Source organism: Sphaeramia orbicularis, chromosome 2 (assembly GCF_902148855.1).
Source record: "Sphaeramia orbicularis chromosome 2, fSphaOr1.1, whole genome shotgun sequence".
Classification (NCBI taxonomy): domain Eukaryota; kingdom Metazoa; phylum Chordata; class Actinopteri; order Kurtiformes; family Apogonidae; genus Sphaeramia; species Sphaeramia orbicularis.
Genome location: NC_043958.1, coordinates 10,304,845 through 10,323,955, shown reverse-complemented (window position 1 = coordinate 10,323,955; position 19,111 = coordinate 10,304,845). Strand labels below are relative to the sequence as shown.

Here is a 19,111-nt window from a genome sequence, read left to right as displayed (position 1 = left end):
TGAACTTGGAGAACAAAAACACAAAGTTTGCTCTTAATAGGACCCGGAGAGAAAAAGTCCTGCCCCCTTTGCGCTCAATCACCACTTCTCCACCCCCCTCCTCTCTCTCTCTCTCCCTCTCTCTCCCTGTGTTCCTCAAATCTGAGTAAAGTCAAGTGTTGGAGGAGAGAAAAACCTTACCAGTGCTGTCACTGGAGTGCCCCCCATTAAAACTCCTCAGTAATGCTCTTTTGTGTTTCATGTACCAGTGACAGTCATTGTCTTTGTGTTTTCACTGAAGTGAATGGAAAACATTAAATACAGAAGAAAAAAAACACACCAAAGTTCCTCAACACTGCTGCTGTCTCACTCAGGACCGACACCATTTATCTCAAATTTAACATGTTTCCATTAAACACCCGCCTGTTATTTTTACACTTTGCCGCTTTGACTCCTTTAATAATTTAGAGCTGAAGTCCAACAAGATCTGACTGGAGAGTTTTCAGCAAACTGGAGGGGAATAGATAATTTATGGCCACTCAAAATAACAACTCTGGGAGGAAACTGGTGTGTATTAGGGAACAGTGAGTGTGAATACAGTAGGTGCTGCACAGGGAAAGAAAAAAAGTGTGTGTGTGTGCAGGTGTGTGACAGTGTCTGGAACTGCCCTGGGAGCTGTCGTGATTATTTATTGTACCTTAAGGGAAGTGTGTGTGCCGCTGCCAATGGGATGTCATACTTGTGTGGTTAGGGGGATTTCAGCCATGCATAGCTCACTGGAGCTGAAGTCACTGCTTCTCATTCATACACAAACACAAACACACTCCAAAAGTGCAGCCAGCCTGAGAGTGGCTTCTCTTAAAAGTCTTAAAAGTTCCAAGACACTGCTCATTTGCTGAGTCACCTCATGGCTATTACCTTCACACACACACGGGGGGGGGGGGGGGGGGGAGTTCACTGTCTGCATGCCAAGGGGAAGGCCTCTGTCCACCGCCGCCATCATCACCACCTCTTATAGAACCTGAGAACTCAAAGCACATATTACATTTCAGCTTTGTTGCGTCAAACACAGAGGCCATGTCAGTGCTAATCCAAAGACACTTTTACGTGACTGAGCATTATGGGTAGTAGGAGGTGGACGTAGCCAGGGAGTGGGCTTGAGAGTGGCCGTGTGGGCGGACGCAGGAAGAACGTCCAAAAATACGAACACGGTGTAATGCCACTGTAAGCTGTGTCGCCCCTGTCAAATCCCACCACACGCGAAACATCCCACACCGAGGATGCACGACACTCAAGGAAACTGTCACTGTCCCAAACAGGATTAAAGTACGCTGACATCACTTGTAGTTGGTTATCTGTGTGGGAAATGTGTGGTTTTGCAGTGAAAAATGGAAGCTTTCCAAATGTTTAGTCAGTAAACTGGTAAAATGTAAAGGAATTCATGTTTTCAAAGTGGAAAAAGTAATGGAACTTTATCAGAAGTTCAAGCAGAAGCCAGTGATTGAACTGGGAAAGGCTGGAAAATCTGGAACTCACTCAAAACTTTTTAATTTTTGCAGCAGTAAGAATGTTTTTCCTTTGTGAGAAATGACACAATTTCAGTAGAAAGAACAAACAAAAAAACATGATATGCTTTATTCAACCATCTAAGAAAAATCTACCTGAGCAGACTCATGACAAATAAACTATAACAAGTTGTCAAGTCACAGGTAAATAGTGGTTTTAGGCCTGCCACAGTTATTACATAACACACACATCAGACATAATATACTGTAGTTTATCATTATCTCCATAGTTTCCTCTGTTGTTTAACTGTCATTCATCATCATATTGTGTCCCAATTCTTCACCTGCTATGAATTCAATGCAGACCTCACACTGTGGTGGGTTATTTTGACTTTGTGCCTTATTCTAGTATTTCAGTAATGGGCTTTGTTATGTAAGTGAGTTATATCATATCTGTATTATGGCCTTTTTTGGCCGTAGTGCAGGTTTATTTGGATTCTGTGTCTTGGTTGAACACGTCAGTACAGAACTGCATACATTTCGGTCATGTTTGTGTGGTCCAAATTTCTACTCCAATAAAGGCGTTGTCTTCTTCATACGGTATCAGTACAGAAATAAACTATTATTGGATATATTCAACAGTGGTGGTATTAAGTTTAAAAGAAACAAACAATAACACTGATAACTGCAGTTATTTGTATGATAATAAATTGCCATCTGAAATCATCCACAGTGTGACAGCTCTGGTAGAAAAAGAGTCGATTTAATGTCCAGAAAGTGTAAAAATCCAGTTGAAGTATTTCGTCTGGTTGTGATGGATTAAAGGCAAAAAAATATATATATACAATAATAAACAATTACGCACCTCTCCTTTTGGTGTCTTTATAGATGGATGATTGCATCATGGGAACTTGGACCTTCAGTTTCTCTCCACACAAGCTCCTAAACTTAAAGATGGTATTAAAATAAACTTCAAATGTTCCAATCACTCTGCTGTTATGCAACAACCCCCCCCCCCCCCCATAGCGTCTCTTTTTTCTCTCTGTCCTCGAGTCTCGTCTCCCAACACCCCCCTGGCTGCTTCTCCTTTACACCCAACTGTCAAGTGTATTATCTGCAGTAAAAGACGCCTGTAAAGACAGAGCAAACCCGAGCTGTGTGTGAGAGAGGAAGTTTGGTCAGGGTGGTGTGATATCAGCCCGGCCTTTGGGTTTTTCTGCGTGGAGCTGAGTGTGTGTGCATCTTTAATATGCACTATAACCATAAATCTGACTAGTTTATTTCCCATTAATGCACACAGAGGGATATTTATTCGATGTGGTGAGAAGGGCTGCAGCTGCATCATAGTGGCACAGAGCCGGAGGCAAAAATTAGGCAACTTTCCATAGTATTTCAGTGTTTTTTAGTGCTACACACACATGCATGCTTTGGCTCACATCCCCACAGTGTTCTCCCCTCCCTCCCTCTTCCTCTCTCATCTTTGACTCACACACTCAGCCCATTGGATCATTTTTAATCCCTATCATCTGAAACAGAGATGTATGCCAAAAGCAACCATATGGACATAAACCGCCGCCCCCGTTTTATCCTCACACACACACACAAACACACGCGCCACACTTCCTGCCGTTTTACACCTAATGCACATGTATTTTACACACAATAACACTGGAAGCGTGCACACGTGCAGAGCGTGCTGCATACGCTTATCGGCCGTCGCCACAACAACTTGTATGCGTGTGTGTGTGCGCCCGTGTGCCGAGCCACGTGTGTGCGGAACCAGCCTACTTCCTACGGCGGCTAGGAGGGGAGGGAATCCAATACGGTTAATTGACAAGCCAAGCCTTTTACATAACCAGCAGGCTCTCTAAGTGGTGGTGTCAGAATTCCCCCAGCGCTGCATCCCTCCCTCCTCCTCCTCCTCATGTAAGTGTTCTCTCCATCCTTCTCCCTCCTTCAGCCTTCATAGATGTTAAACCAGTAATTCCCATGACGATGAAGGGAACAGCAATCACGGTGCTTGTTCTTGTGATGGCTCAACAGCTGACAGTGTGTGTGTGTGTGTGTGTACGTATAGTGTGTGTGTGTGGGCACTCTACCAACTCTCTTCCTCTTTCCTTCATCTCTTTTCATAGAAACCAGGTGTGCTCACAGAATCTGTTACCATGGCGCCAAAGGAGGTAGCAATGTCTCCTGGGCATCATCTAACCTCGGTCACAGGTATACGCTGTCTGAGTGACACAAACACACACAGCTTCTAACGTAAGAAAACACAGTCAACAAACAGTGTAAGGTATAAACTTATATATAATCATTTAGAAAAGAAAAAAACATAGAAAGGACGCTCATTTACACAATGAGGTACATCTGTAAACCGAGATGACAGAACAGCGAAGTGCATAGAGTCTCCGAGAAGACGCCACATGGCTTGAGTACATCAGAAATCTGTTACATTAATGTTCATGTAAAACCCCACAGTGCACTTTTATTTCTGCATAAACAACCTTCGTTTACTGATCTCCAAACCTGTTCAAATAAATCACAACTGTTCAGACTGAAAATGTGCTATCAAGACTTGAAAGAGATTTACACCCGTTTTTCCCCCCAGAAAAAGTTCCACTAAATCCCTCTCAGAAAACCTAAAAATCCCCATTCTTTACTGAAACTCAAACTTACATTAAATAATATTTTTTATACACAACAGCAGCAGTAGAGTGGAAATGGAATAGATGTGATGATTGCATGTCAGCATGACATGATAGTTGCCTTAGGTACAGCGCATAAAAATGCATTTTACAAGAATTTGTGCATACAAGACAGTAAACAACACAACAAACAAAACAAACACAAATAAAATTCACTGCTTAGTCAAAATAAGAAGACATTACTGCATTGTCAGTGGCTTAAAGATAACCTTGAGTACTGGATAGTTGTTGTGTAATGATTCTGGAATCAAGACCTAATCTGCGAGATGTCTGTGGTCTGGAGTGGCAGTTTCTGTATCTGTTTTGTGTTAATGATTTATGAACTGAAAAACAGCTATAAAAATCAGGTATTGAACTGAACTGGATCTGCAGAATCATTACACTCCTACTGCAATCTTGCATTAGCATTACTTTTTCTTGACACAAAGCCTGTTATAAACCATTATAACTCCATGATATGGCGATCACAGATGATGAAGCTAAAGTACAAAAAGTCAAATCAATGTATAAAACATGTCTGACTCATAGAGTCATTTCAGATGATATTTGCACCCAAACGAGTCAAAGCTAAACAGAGATGCTAATGCAAGCAGTGATCTCTCACAGAGAGTAAAAAGTTAGGCCACATAATGATCACGCTGTTATTGCTGTGCTTATGGTCCACTTATACAAAGGTTTCACCAAGAAATAAAAATGACAACATGGAGAAATGGAGTAGGGGAAGGCTGCGAATGAGGAGTGTCTGTTGTTTAAGAAGAGTTGTTCCCTGTGTTGCCACACCTGACTGGCTGAACACCATCTGATGTTTAGTTGTCAGTGATCATATTATTATATTATCCTGGATGTCGCCGTTGGATTCTTTTGACTTCTCATTCAGAGGCAGTGGAGAGCTGTAGGCCACAGTAGCGTTGTTGGTGTGGGGGCAGTGGAAGGGCATTTTTGAGTCTATGGTGGGACTACACAGACGCTGGAAACGCTGCAGGGTCAAAGAATCAGAGTCATTAACATATGAACAAATCTGTAATTCAGCAACTTTTTTCTACATCTTAAAGGAGTGATATTTTGCTTTTTTTTAAATGGAATCGTGCATTTCAAAACATTTCCCTGTGGTCTACATAAACTGTAAATGTTATGCTTGGGTCTGAATTCTTCATAAATTCAACTCCACAGGTCCATCTTTAATGCTATTTCTGAGTATTGACACCAGAAAGGTCATTTTGAGCGCTGGCCCTTTAAATGTAAATGAGACACTTCACACCACGCCCCTTCAAGTTTGTTGACTGTGCCTGTTCAGCCACTTGTGCTCATTAATAAAACCAACAACTAAACATTTTAAGCAATCGGCTCAAAGTTTGGACATACTTTCAGTTTTTACTACAACCGCTGCTGCTGACAAACAATTTTGTCGTACTAGGAGAAATGTTCGTTGGAAGTCTTGACCTTAGATGTACAAATGTCATGACGCAACTAGTTATTACATGTAACAAATTAAGAGGGAATTAAAACAGGTTGTAGAAGTCCACTCGATTGTTGCCAGAATTAATATAAAGATAGCTTTGTAGCACCTTGAGGGTTCAACTTCAAACTTTTTGAACTGTTCGGGTCCAAATACACAAACAAATGAACCAAAGACTAATAAAAGTGAGTTTAGCAAAATATGACCCCTTTAATGATAAACTAACTTTTAGAGGTACATGGGCTAATACAATCAAACAGAAGGCTATTGTAACCTGTGTCAGGGTTCCTGGGGTGGTGACAAAGGCATAGATGGCCCAAATAGGGAGCAGCAACACGGAAGAAAGGGTGAGGATCCATCCCAGAGTGGTGGCCCAGGCTGGAGCCACCAGGCCTTTCCCCAGGCTCAATGGGGACCAACGCACCAGGGAAAACACAAAGGTAGCCTGAAGGAAGACGACATCAGGGTCACTTAGTGCAACAACTGCAATCTACAGACTCTGGAGTCGATCAGTAGTCATGTTTTACAGATAATCTGTTGTGGTTTGAAGCTTTTTGTGTCTATATCTTAACACTTTTAAATACACATAGAGCCACTGCAGTACGAGGAGTCCCTGTTCAGACCTGGTGATGCATATGGCTGCATTCTTTTAGCAGTGTCAATCTAAATACTTGCAGAAGAGACAGTCAGAGCCCAGTGAGGTGAGGTACACACATTAGGAGTGCAATGTAAGTGTACTTTTGCTCCAGTGCAGCACTAACACACTGCCACACAAGTCAAATCACATTCATCAACAGGTTTTAAGCATTTGAAGATCCAGTCAGTATGTGTCGTGCAAAAGCATAGTTTAAGTCTCATGGTGACGTTTAATTCCGACTGAGTCACAATGTCAACTCATATATTGAGTAATACGCAAGAAAACATGAAAACATTCCACCTTAAAAGTTGCCTGTCAGCTTTTGAGCTTCACAGTGAATTAAACCCACAAATAAACATGAAAAGGTTGGTCTGTTACACTTGAACAGTTTCTGCAGTAAATGACAGCTTGTGGCATGTTTGTTTTAAAATGTCTGTAACAGCAAAACTATTGGTTGAATTCACACTAAATTGGGTTTATACATTGCCAGTGACCCAGAACAGATGTGATTACATTTTGGGAAAAGTAGGTCAAAGTTCAAATTTTTTATGAATTTTTTTTACCTCTTTTTTTTTCTCCCATTACAAAATGTATCTAAAAACATCAATTTTGTTTCAGTTTACTTCAAACTTGGCACATATATAGAGGCAACTGATATACTGACATCAGCACACACATAGACATGACAACATCAGCTGGATCGATGTCAAAATAAGCTATAATATGTGCGAGGGGTGGGGTTTGTTGTGCCTGGAACCACTTGTTTTTATCAGATTCACATTCAGATCACTTTTATTGTTATTCAGGCAAATTACATCAGAGATACACTGCAGAAGGAAATGACGATGCAGGGTCAGTAATAAAAACACACATAATTAAAAACACCTGAGATAAAATAAGTTATAAAATACTGGTGCGGTAGTGCAGTGAATGAAATAAGTGTAAAACAAGAGAATAAATAAGTAGTTCTAAATAAAAAGTTAAGTTAAAAAAAAAGTTGAATAATTTTCATCTGTAGTTTACATTGTTTTCATCTTATTATATCTGGAATTTCCCCTTGTGGGACTAATAAAGGAATATCTTATTTTATTTTATCATCTTCTAAGTTGTTTTCATCTTGTTATGTCCTATATATCTATAACCTAACATCCTTATCCAACAGCAGGTAATCCCCAGGCTATGTGATGCATTGCACTTAAAAAATAAAAACCTCAATTAACTGCAAGTCCTGTTTTACTTGAAAATGTTTTGTCTTCAGATATTTTTATAGATTCAACCAAACCAAGAAGAATCACTTCTGTTTCAGATTATGTTCAAATATGGAAAATATGGTGTTGGCCGTGAGGATATTCTAATATTAACTATTACTGACTGGTACAAAATAAGACTTTAAACAGAAAATGTGCGTAATGGGAGGTATGTTGACTGAGACGCTGAAGCAGGAGTTTGTATGAAATCCCAAACACGTATTTATTTATTTATATGTGCGCTATTTCATAATGTGCAGACACTAATTTGTGTGAAAGCAGGTCAGTGGGGTGGGGTCACTCACAGTGCACACAGCTGGGGTCAGGTATTTCCAACACAGCCTGAAGACAGACAGGGGGTTGTAGCCAGTCATATCCCTGATGTTGGCACTGAAACGCTCCGCTCCTGTGGGGGAAAAAAAAAAACTACCTCACCAGAGTGGCTGTGGTTCAGTTTGGTTTGGCATCTTGCTTTGGTTTGGCTTGTTGCTTTTGGTGGAGATGACCAACTTCAGTTAGAAAAGTCTGTTTTCTGTCCCCACCACTAAAGAGGAAATGACTAGAGAAATGTCAGAGCTTCTAGCAGGAACACTGCTTTAACTTGACATTTCATTGTTTTTAATACATAGTGACAAGACTATGCATAAGTCTACTATACATATTACATTATATGTCTATATAAACACTGATTGGTTTATATACAGTCGCGGAAAAAATTATTAGACCATTAAATCAGACCAAAACAATTCTTGGTTCACCCCTAGTAACCAAATTCTCATCGGTTCATTCCTGTGTCTAAGTGGAATAATGCGATGACTAAACCCATCTTGGAGGCAGATTAAGCTCCACCCTCTTCTGTATCTCAAATTTGTGATAAAAGTTTTGTCAAGGCTGTGCTAACACTGGGTGTCCCTGTTTTTCATAACGTAAAATGTACATAACCAGCACCTGAAGAGTGTTGGTGTGTGTTAAGTTCTTAACAAACTGTCAAACTCCATAGTCGTAAAAAAGGGGAAAGGTGCAGCGGGGTCCTGCCTGATGCACTACCCAGTCTTCTCCTCCACTCACCTACAGCTGACAGTCATATAAACTTCCTCTGTGTCCATGCGTGCACACACTCCAACCTAACTTGATTATCACCTTTAATGAGACATTACATCCACATTTTTCTGGGTCTTACTACCCCTTTAACAGTTGTTGTGTTCTGGTTCTGTCGTGCTCTATACAGGACATTCCACCCATCTCACACTAAAACAAACAAGGTTTTTGTGAATGCTGTAGGGCCCCAGGTCTGGCTGGGATAGGGGTTCCCTAGGGCTGTCAGACTGAGACCTGGAGGCGACGGGGCCCGGGGCTGATTTAAGGGCCAGAGGGAGACAGACAGGGGCCTGGCGAGCAGCCAGTCTCCTCACAACAGTGGGTAGCGGCAGCCATGTTAATATATTGTCGACTGACTCTGAGAAGAATGTGAAAGGAGCCGCTTCACTGTGTGTGTCTATCACACTTCAGGAGCTGCTCCAAGTGCCACATGTAAGCAGTGGTTATACAAAGGCTTTCAACTGCAACAGTGATGAATAAGGGATTCACTAGAGGAGGGCAGTGCCTCTAAAAGATCAGTGGGAAGCTTTTAAGGCAGAGGCTAAAGGATCACTATAAACTACAGTCTCGGAAAAAATTATTAGACCACCTTTGTTTTCTTCAATTTCTTGTTCCATTTAATACCAGGTACAACTAAAGGTACATTTGTTTGGACAAATATAATGATGGCAACAAAAATAGCTCATAAGAGTTTAATTTCACAGCTGACATCTATCCATTTTCAATGGTTTTGTTGATAATAACCAAAATCACTTAAGTTCTTATATCAATATGTAAACAGTGCTTTCAGGCATTCCATGTTTTCTTTTCTGTCTATTTTAGTCACATGATACACACAGGAGTTAGTACTTGATTGCATAACCAATGTTTTTGATGACTTTTGATGGTCTAATAATTTTTTCTGCAACTGTAAATTGAGATTTGCTCTCTAGTCTAGAAACATATTTGGGAATATTAGTAGAGGTGGAAACTGTAAAGCATCCATTGAGTGTTATGTTTGAGGTGTTAAACCAGTACAAAAGAATGTGCTACATACTAAAATAACACAAAAACACCTACTAATGGACAGTTACAGAGCTGGCAAGGCACAACCTATCTCAAAGAACTTCCTCAACATATTATCTCTGCTGATTGAATACTACAGTAAACTACTGTATATGTGATAGGGTCGCCAAAAAGATATGGTTGTGAGATATATTTTTTTGATCTTAGGAGAAACACTGTAGATTAAAAGCAGATCCTTCTGTGGTACATCCAAGACTACAGATGACAAACATGAACTCACAATGAACTGAACAGCAACTGATCTCTGCACTTTATCTACTTCTTGTGGTATTTTCCCGAGTTATTGTGTAATTGTTCTTTGTAGTTATTTTTTCTTTCTTCTATTTCAAGTGGTATCATTTTGTATGTGTGATTTGGGCAGCACTGTTATTTATTTATCAATTGCAAGTATGAAACATGTATGAAAGTGAAGACAGGAGAGTAGTACATGAGATGAGAGGAAAAAGAAGAAAGAAAAGTATATAAAAAGAGAGGAGATGAAGTAAAAGGGCAAAGAAGAGTGGGAGAGGAAATGACTTGAGATGCGAACCATAGAACCAGCCGATGGCCAGAGACTGGAAGATGGAGAGGAGCAGCAGACTGGCTCCACTGCAGGAGAAGTGGTCATAGATCTGGAACACATAGAGGCCGCCCTGCAACACCAGGACAGAGCACACACAAACGAAGGACAACACTGTTACTCCGTATCCCAAACACAGACTCACCATCCACTTTGAGCGTGACTTACCGGCGTGACCATGACCAGTCCAACCAGGAAGCAGACGATGCAGACAAACATTAGCAGCAGCTCTCTGCGGTGGCCTCGCCTGATCAGATGAGGGTACAGGTCAGTTACTGACGTCATCAGGGCTTCAAGACTCACAAACTGAGGACGAGAGGGAAGAAAGGGTCAGGGAGTCATCTGTGACGACAATCCATCCAAGTACAATCACGGAAAAAATTATTAGACCATCGAAAGTCAAAACAATGGTTATGCAATCAAGCACTAACTCCTGTGTGTATCATGTGACTAAAACAGACAGAGAAGAAAACATGGAATGCCTAAAAGCACTGTTTTTGTCAGTACAATGCCATAGCTATTGATGTAAGAACTGAAGTGATTTTGGTTATTATCAAGAAAACCATGAAAATGGATAGATATCAGCTCTGAAATTAAACTCCTATGAGGTATTTTTGTTGTTATCATTATATTTGTCCAAACAAATGTACCTTTAGTTGTACCAGGCATTAAAATGAACAAGAAATTGAAGAAAACAAGGGTGGTCTAATGATTTTTTTCCGCGACTCAATGTTGCTGAAATGTGCTTACGTGCATTGTACATGATACCCAATACACCAATCCATGTAAATGTCATTTATTACAGTCAGTTGGTGTTTACAGGGTTCGTACACATTTTTCAAAGTCAAATTCAAGCACTTTTTCAAGCACTTTTAAGGGTCATTTTCAAATTCTTCCAGCACAGCACTTTATCACTGGGGTAAAACACATTTCTACAGGAATACATATACTCATGATTACATTTTTTACATTTTTTATTCTTTTTTTTGTTCATTTGTTTGTTTCGAGCAGATGAAAAAACAAAACTTTTATGTGTACTTTTTATCAGTGATGTACATTGTATTATGCTATAAACAACTAAAATTATGTTTCATAATAACAAAAAGTTAAAAAATAAAGACATTCAAAAAAATTTAAGGAGAACAAAATTCTATCGGAAAAAAAAAATAAAGGAAGCCACTTGGCAAAGATTAAGATAAAAATGTACCTGGAATCAACCCGAGAGCATCCGTTAATTTTCTTTTTTGGCATAAAGTTTTATTTTTTTAAAATGTATCACCTCTCTGTAAGTAGCTTTGGCTTGGCATCTAACATGCCAGAGTTAATATAAAAAAATCAATCAATCAATCAATCACATCACAGAGTTTTATAATTGCAAGAACTTAAACTAAAATTCAAGCACTTTTCAGACCTCGAAAACACATCATTAAAATTCAAGCATTTTCAAGGATTTCAAGCACCTGTAAGAACCCTGTGTTTGTGTGTGTGTGTTTGTATATACCTGTGTGTCCAGCCCCAACATGATGATCATGAGGAAGAAGCACACGGCCCAGAGTTGTGGCAGAGGCATCATGGCTACGGCTCTGGGGTATGCGATAAAAGCAAGGCCTGGACCTGAGGGAACAAACATCGTGAAAAAAAAATATCATGTGGCAGTTTGTGTGATATGACAGTAATCTCAAATCTCAGTATTGGTCATTTCAGATCCAGATAATGACACATTTGGGTAAATTCAATGTAGTAATAGTTAATAACCACATGAAAAGGCCTCTTTTAATATATTTCACAAACACATTTGGCTATTTTTCTCCATTTAGAATTGTAGACTCAAATAGCTTTCGACTCTACTTTCATAAAAAAGAAAACTAACTTGCATTTCCATTGGGCCTCAGATAATATGTAGTTGTTTGCAGAGGTTGTCTGTCTACATGACCACATGACTGAGAAATTACTCCCCATTGAAGTCTGCTTTCTACTCAGACTTAGTGATAATGTTCCCCTCTTCTGATTTAGTTTCTTACACATTTATAACAGCTGGGAGATAGACAAATGTTTGTTAGTGTGCATTGTTTGTCATCATTTCATCCTTTTGAGATTAGGCTCTTTCTGAATTTAAGTTCTTCCTTTCAGTGAATATCCACGTTATTTTGTGACACAAGCCTCATTGAAATTCCACCCAAAACACTTAAAACACTTTAACTTCTCATCAAAAGTGCAGCCTCAAGACTCCTCAACCAGGAAATAAGATAAATAAATGTGGAATAGAAGGACAAAAATGATGCAAATCCCATCAATCACAGAGACTTTGGTTAACGCAGGACTAATATTATCACAAGGACATGTAAGTTTGCTGAAATAAGGGAGGTATTTTATGGTGGAAGATTTACACAGGATTCAAATCAGAGATTATTGCTGAGATCCACGTGATAGTGGTAATGTCAGGAGAACGAAACATTAAATGATTGAAAAGGTGTGGGATTAAGTAAGTACAATTTCTATTAAGTATGTCTTCTGTATAATTACATAAATGTCTTTCTTAGTTTTGTTTGTTATTCTGGTCATAATTTGCTTTGGATTTTTGCATTGTGTTGTTATAGATCATGTGATATCAGCATCCTTGAGATTTGTACCTTTTTTCTTTTTGCTTTTCTTCTCTAGTACTATAGGGGTGGATCCTGGCAATCGAAAATCACTGTTCTTGACAGCGTTTTAAGTGCAAATCCAAGGAGAGTCGTGTATTTGCATGGCATAAAGACCCACTCACAGAAAGGGAAAACTCAAATCCATCCCAAGAGCGAAGACACTTTTGGCAGCGTGTCTCACCAACAGACTCACAGGATATTATGTGGTAGCTTATTACTGGTAAGCTTTGACAACAGATCGGGGGATAACGTCAGTGAATTTGTGTAAGCAAATAACTTTGCTTATCCACATGAGCTCCTCAGGTATTACCGGTCCCATATGAACGTGACTGAGTGTGAGTTTGAGCTCTAAACTGACTCTCTCTGTACTTTCTGACATGACTCTTGCGTAGGAGTTTATTGGCATTCGAGCTTGTTGTTGCTACCAGTCTGCAGCATAATTTCCAAAGTACGGTTTTCTGGTCGATGTCAGACTATTCGAACCCAAATCATGTCCATATATGGTCATGTAGCACAGCCTTGTTGGGTATTGTTGCCAACCCTATAACCCTGTGTGTTACCTGACTGGGCCACGGTACTGATGTCCACTCCCTGCTCCTCAGCCATGAAGCCCAGCACAGAAAAGATAGCAAACCCAGCCAGAAAACTGGTGCTACTGTTCAGAAGGCACAACAGGAAAGAATCCCTGGGAGGACAAAAACACACCGCAATTAACAAACGGAAAAACAGCATGAAGAAATACATTTGAAGAAAAGTGGACACACAATGTTGAACAGAACATAGTGTGGTTTTGCAGTTGGATTCTGGCCTTGTACGGTGGAGCCGTGGCCTGTTTCTGTGCATACAAGCCAAGTGTTAAGTGCCTGGTCCTTTCTGTGTGTGTGAGAGTGGGAGTCCTAGAGTGTGGGAAACATGGCAACGAGGGCTTTTCTTTAAGGTGTGGCTGTATCACTGTGTTTTCTCTGTCCATTCCTGCCATTCCTCCTGCAAGTCATCTGACCAGTGGGAGCTTATATCTAACATTTCAGTGAATATGGTTTGACTGAAGTGGAGTGTAAGGGGCTGCAACTGCTTTTATTATTTTGTGTGTCTCCAAAGAGTCTCACTTATAGCAGTCATTGTTGTATTTGTTGTAACTGCCCAGGGCTGTGAGACTCCCCAAACAGATTCCATAAGAGAAAAAGATCTGGGTACCTGCATCCATCCATACCTGAAAAGAGCGAAAGACAAAGAGAGACAGATAGAGGGAAGGAAAGGAAAAGAAAGACATGGACTCAGCTGCATGTATTGTGTGTATAATCCTACAGTATATTAAATCTCTGGCTTTTAGGTACATTGGACACTGAAAAGTTAATATACAAAACATGCTAATACTGTCACTCCACTTAAGTATAAAGTGATATAGTCTTCAAAAAGAAAAGACTCACTCAAGACCTACAGGTGAGTGACAAATTTAAGGAAAATCATTGCTGGAAGTGGTCATAATTGGTCATATTTTGCTAAATCCACTTTTATTAGTCTTTGGTGCATTTATTTGTGTATTTGGGGACCATAATAGCTCAAAAAGTTTGAATTTAAACCCTCCAGGTGCTGCAAAACTATCTTTATATTCATTTGGGTGAAAATCCAGTGGATTTCTATAGCCCGTTTCAATTCCTGCTTAATTTGTTACGTCTATAACTAGTTACGTCACGACATTTGCACATATAAGGTCAAGACATCCGACAAACATTTCTCCGAATATGCCATAACTGTTTGTCAGCAGCAGCGGTTGGAGTAAAAACTGAAAATACGTCCAAACTTTGAGCTGATTGTCTAAAATGTTCAGTTGTTGGTTGAACGGGAAAGAGCAGCACGGTCATCAACCTGGAGGGGGTGGGGTTTTGAAGTGGCTCATGTGCATTTAAAGGGCCAGCGCTCAAAATGACCTTTTTGGTGTCATTACTCAGAAACAGGGTTGAAGATGGACCTGTGGAGTTGAATTAATGAAGAATTCAGACCCAAGCAGAGCATTTACTGTTTATGTAGACCACATAATGCATAATTCCATTTTAAATAAAGCAAAATATCACTCCTTTAAGGTACGAGGATGCACTGAACTGTGTGATAAGTATGAGTTTATTACACTAATCATAGTCTTCACAGTCACATCTAAAGGCCAAGGGACATGTTTGATCAATGTCTTTTGGAGGAATGATTTTGATTTCTCCAGTGGACATCACAGACCGGTAGAATCAACACCAAGATAAAGAGATAAATAGTTATTCAGCTATAAGATACTTTATGTTAGGGTTTTCCTTTAATTTGTCACCCATCTGAACTTACAGAAGAAAATAGAGGACACTTAGGCAAAATTCACATCTTACAGTGTTTTGGTGGCTGTCTATCATACAGGAAACAGTGAGTTTCCTGGCAAAATATTATTAAGTGTACATAAACCTTGACTGTGTACACAACATACAAGCATGTATTTAAAATTACTGTAAAAATCAATAAATAAAGAAGTACATTTTCTTCATCTGTTAATCTCTTAACCAGCTATTTCCTGTATAGCAAATTAATTTGCATATTATTAACCTTTGGGTACCTGATCATTTCTTTACCCAGGCGTATGCACAAAACACTGCAAATTATGCAAAATAAGAGACTACAAATTCACCCCTTCATGTACATACGCTATAAATCTGTATGTCGGATATAAAACATCTCATTTCACAAACACTGCAGTAAAATTCACACAATACAGACTGTAGTGGAGGCTATGACATATTACTACACAGTCCTTTCATATGTATACAATGTACAAATATGTCTTTAAATGTCTGTGCCTGATGACAATAACAGAAAAAATACATAAAATAAGGGAATATTATCAAAGTCACGATCTTGACTTCAACCTTCAGTATCCAACTTGTTCTCCAGCAGTAGGATTAATATTAGGTCTGTTTTTGTTTTTTTTTGTTTTTTTTTTAGTAACAACTATTCTCACTCACTTTTTCGTCCACACCTCCTAACCAGCCCTTCCTACTGTACTTTTAGCATGTCTACTTACCTGACAGCATGGGTTCCAGATTCAAAGGAGCTGCTTTACCACCTGAAATACCGGACTGGAAGAGTTTCTGTTTTAATGCTGCATAGTCTAAAGGCATCCAAAGTGCGTGTTTGTGCCTGTGTTTTTGTACCTGTGGGTCTGCCAGTCTGGTGTGGTTGGGTTTGAGGTAGTAGATGATGCCCTGGGTCGCTCCTGGCAGGGTGGCACCGCGCACCAGCAGCACAAACAGCATGACATACGGAAAGGTGGCTGTCAGGTACACCACCTACAATGTACACACAGCATGCAAGAGGATGTGGTCAGGATGGCACAGAGGCAGAGAAAACAGGAAGGACAAGACTGCGACGTCCAGCAAATACTAAAAAGGCAAAACTCTCATTAGGAGACGTGTTGACTGATGGTTGAGAGGGACACAAAAAAACAAGTGAGAATGTGCAGCGTCACCAGCTGTTATTCCATAGGACACTAAACGATGCATGTTTTGTTTTCCTGCCGCTAATGCGCCATCCCTCAGGGTTTTGTTGTGTCAAAAAACAGTTTGTGTCAACATAAAACCTGCAAGTCACTGCTCAGGGATACAGGGAATTAATGGTTCTTTCAACATGAGAGGAAACGAAGCATAAAAGAGTGTCCGTTAAATATATAATTATAGACTCTACTGCCACATGAATCGTCCTCCTTACTACTGGATAGATGTGAAAACCACAAAACAATGGATTAACTCGACAGAGAGGGAAGCAGGTGCTAACCCAAATCAGACCGTATGGGAAAAAAAAATACATAAAACAGTTATTTCTAAATAGTTTTTCATCTCAGATTGTCAAGATATTCAATGTTTTGTCTGGTGAATTTCATTTTATTTGTTGTTATTAGGGAAATCGCGGGTGCTTACAGACACTGTTAACATAAGGCTTCCTTTTTGCACACTGAGGTTTGGACTGGCACTGGTAGATGTAACTATATCTTGTAGAAATTCACAATAATTTGCCAAAGTAATCCAAATCCATGTGGTGATATCACTTATAGAAACAAAGGTGTAGGCTTGAACCCTTATCGGCCAGAATGCTCCAGATTCCTTCAATCTTTTAATTATGTTCTGCACCACAGAGTGTGAATTATCCAAATCTGTTCCAGTCTTTCTTTGAGGACCATGGTTTTTAAACCTTCTGATGACTGATCCCAGATGCTGCCTATTTTTTTTTTTTTGTAGCAAATCATGATTGTAAACATGTGCTGATATTAGGCAATGACCTTTGTGTGTATGTGAGGCTTGATGATGTGTTTCAAATCACATCATTATTTCTATTTTTACACCATTCCTAGCCCTAAACTGCCCCAATACCAGTATTTTTCAGTGTTTTTCATGAATGGCAGGGAGCAGGGATACATCCCTTTCAATATTTACAATGTGTATCCCCCCCTCCCCCCACAATAAAACACAAAGGGGTCTGGGTAATATAAATATGAATAATGAGCTCGTAAGACCACTGAGCATTACATTACAAATGTAATTACTTCCACTCACAGGTTGAATTGATGTTTTAATCAGTTACACTCTGAATGTACAGTAGGTTGAGTGTAACTGAAATTTAGCTTTAATATTCCTGTAGTCATCCAAAAACACAGATCTATCTTGAGATCAGTGTACAGAAAATTTTTACCCATAAACACCCAAACATTCACTGATGACCAAAACCATCTACTGATGTAAATTTTAATATCTGTTGATCCATTAATCCTATCAATACATGTAAATAATTGGTGTAAAATGCAGTTTGTCATCTTTTCATGATCATCAGATATGACCCATTGGACGTTCAGAAGCTCCATAATGAACGGAAATATAGAGAAAAATTCATTTGGGAACCACCACAAAAGCAGCACTGGGTCTGTATGGGTTAAACACAAGAAGACATCTTTGTCAAACATAAACTGCATGAGCTGTTAAAATCAGTGGGTTTATAAATGAATAAAATGAAACCAATTAAACGTCTACTGTTACTTCCATGTAACACTAGGTGAGCTCAGGATTGTCATGTGATTTACTTTTGACATAATTTCCTTAAAAAAATAAGTAATACTGCTGTTAGAACTTTTCCACTATGCTAGCATTGGTTTTACATGACATTATAAATGGCATTGTAATTCTGGTATTTAACAATGGGTGTAAAGGTTTGTAGCATTAATGTCCATAACACAATTCACTGAGCTAGTTGATTTTTTCAGTCATTGTATTGTGCCTGTGTTAATTTGCACAGTTTGTGTTAAGTGTTGATTCACTGTAGTGGAAGACATAATGATGATGAATGACATTAGTGCTGCGTTCCAGGCCACCCATAACTCGTGTTTTTCCAACCTTCCACCAGTGAAAATGCACTGGAATGGCAGTCAAACCTGTGACTTCCCACCCATGAACTCATACTAGATTGATGTACTCCCAGTTCCGACGCCATGTAGCCCGTTAAACAACAATGGTGGCCCCCATGGATGTGGTGTTTATGCCAAATTGTTTATTAAAACAAGGTATTGGTCTAACGTTATTTATCTGTAAATGTTATGCATAATCAGCAGTTACTCTAGCGTTAGGACAAGAATAAATTAATGCCAAATACGTATCCAAATATACAAATAAAGTAACATAAAAGGTATAACAGCTTCTCTTGCCTTACGCGCCGTTTTTCCTCCTCTGTTTCCATCAAATAAGCAGGGAAGAAGCACCTCTGGTGATAGAAATGATTGTAAACGAAAATAAGCCCCGTACGGTCCGCCATGCTGGTTTGTTGACATCTAGCTATCACAATTCCCTACGCTCAGGCATTTTGGCAAGACTTGCCTGGAACATTACAAAGTCGTGAGTCGTGATTTGAAGTCGTGAAAAGTCGTGAAGTCTCAAAAATTGGCCTGGAACACACCATAAGTCCATCAGCTGTGAATCTAGGTAATTCATGGGAGACTGATCTCATGAAATCGTGTTGTATGTCACGCCTGTTCATATGGCATTTGGCGTGCATATATGTACGCATTTGCGACCTTTCATGTGTTATTCAACGCCATTTGATTGCATGTCAATTTATGTTAAGGTTCGCAAAACCCTAACCGTAACCCTAATCCTAACCCTCAGTGTGTGGTATTTGACGTGGCGTGAACATACACACAAAAAGCAAAT

General features: G+C 39.5%; 1 protein-coding gene across 6 annotated transcripts in view; it reads right to left on the bottom strand.

Moving 5' to 3' along the window:
- Positions 1-3,773: 3,773 nt before the first annotated feature.
- Positions 3,774-19,111, bottom strand: part of LOC115433711 (sodium- and chloride-dependent GABA transporter 2-like) — a 46,795-nt gene continuing 31,457 nt past the window's right edge. For all 6 annotated transcript variants that reach the window (XM_030155191.1, XM_030155199.1, XM_030155206.1 and 3 more), the window contains 9 exons: positions 16,076-16,210; positions 14,000-14,103; positions 13,454-13,578; positions 11,753-11,865; positions 10,420-10,557; positions 10,222-10,324; positions 7,835-7,935; positions 5,920-6,090; positions 3,774-5,165 (listed from right to left, as the gene is read on the bottom strand). In XM_030155191.1, coding sequence (XP_030011051.1) covers positions 5,010-5,165; positions 5,920-6,090; positions 7,835-7,935; positions 10,222-10,324; positions 10,420-10,557; positions 11,753-11,865; positions 13,454-13,578; positions 14,000-14,103; positions 16,076-16,210 — 1,146 coding nt within the window. In that variant the 3' untranslated portion in view covers positions 3,774-5,009. The remainder of the gene's footprint in view (positions 5,166-5,919; positions 6,091-7,834; positions 7,936-10,221; positions 10,325-10,419; positions 10,558-11,752; positions 11,866-13,453; positions 13,579-13,999; positions 14,104-16,075; positions 16,211-19,111) is intronic.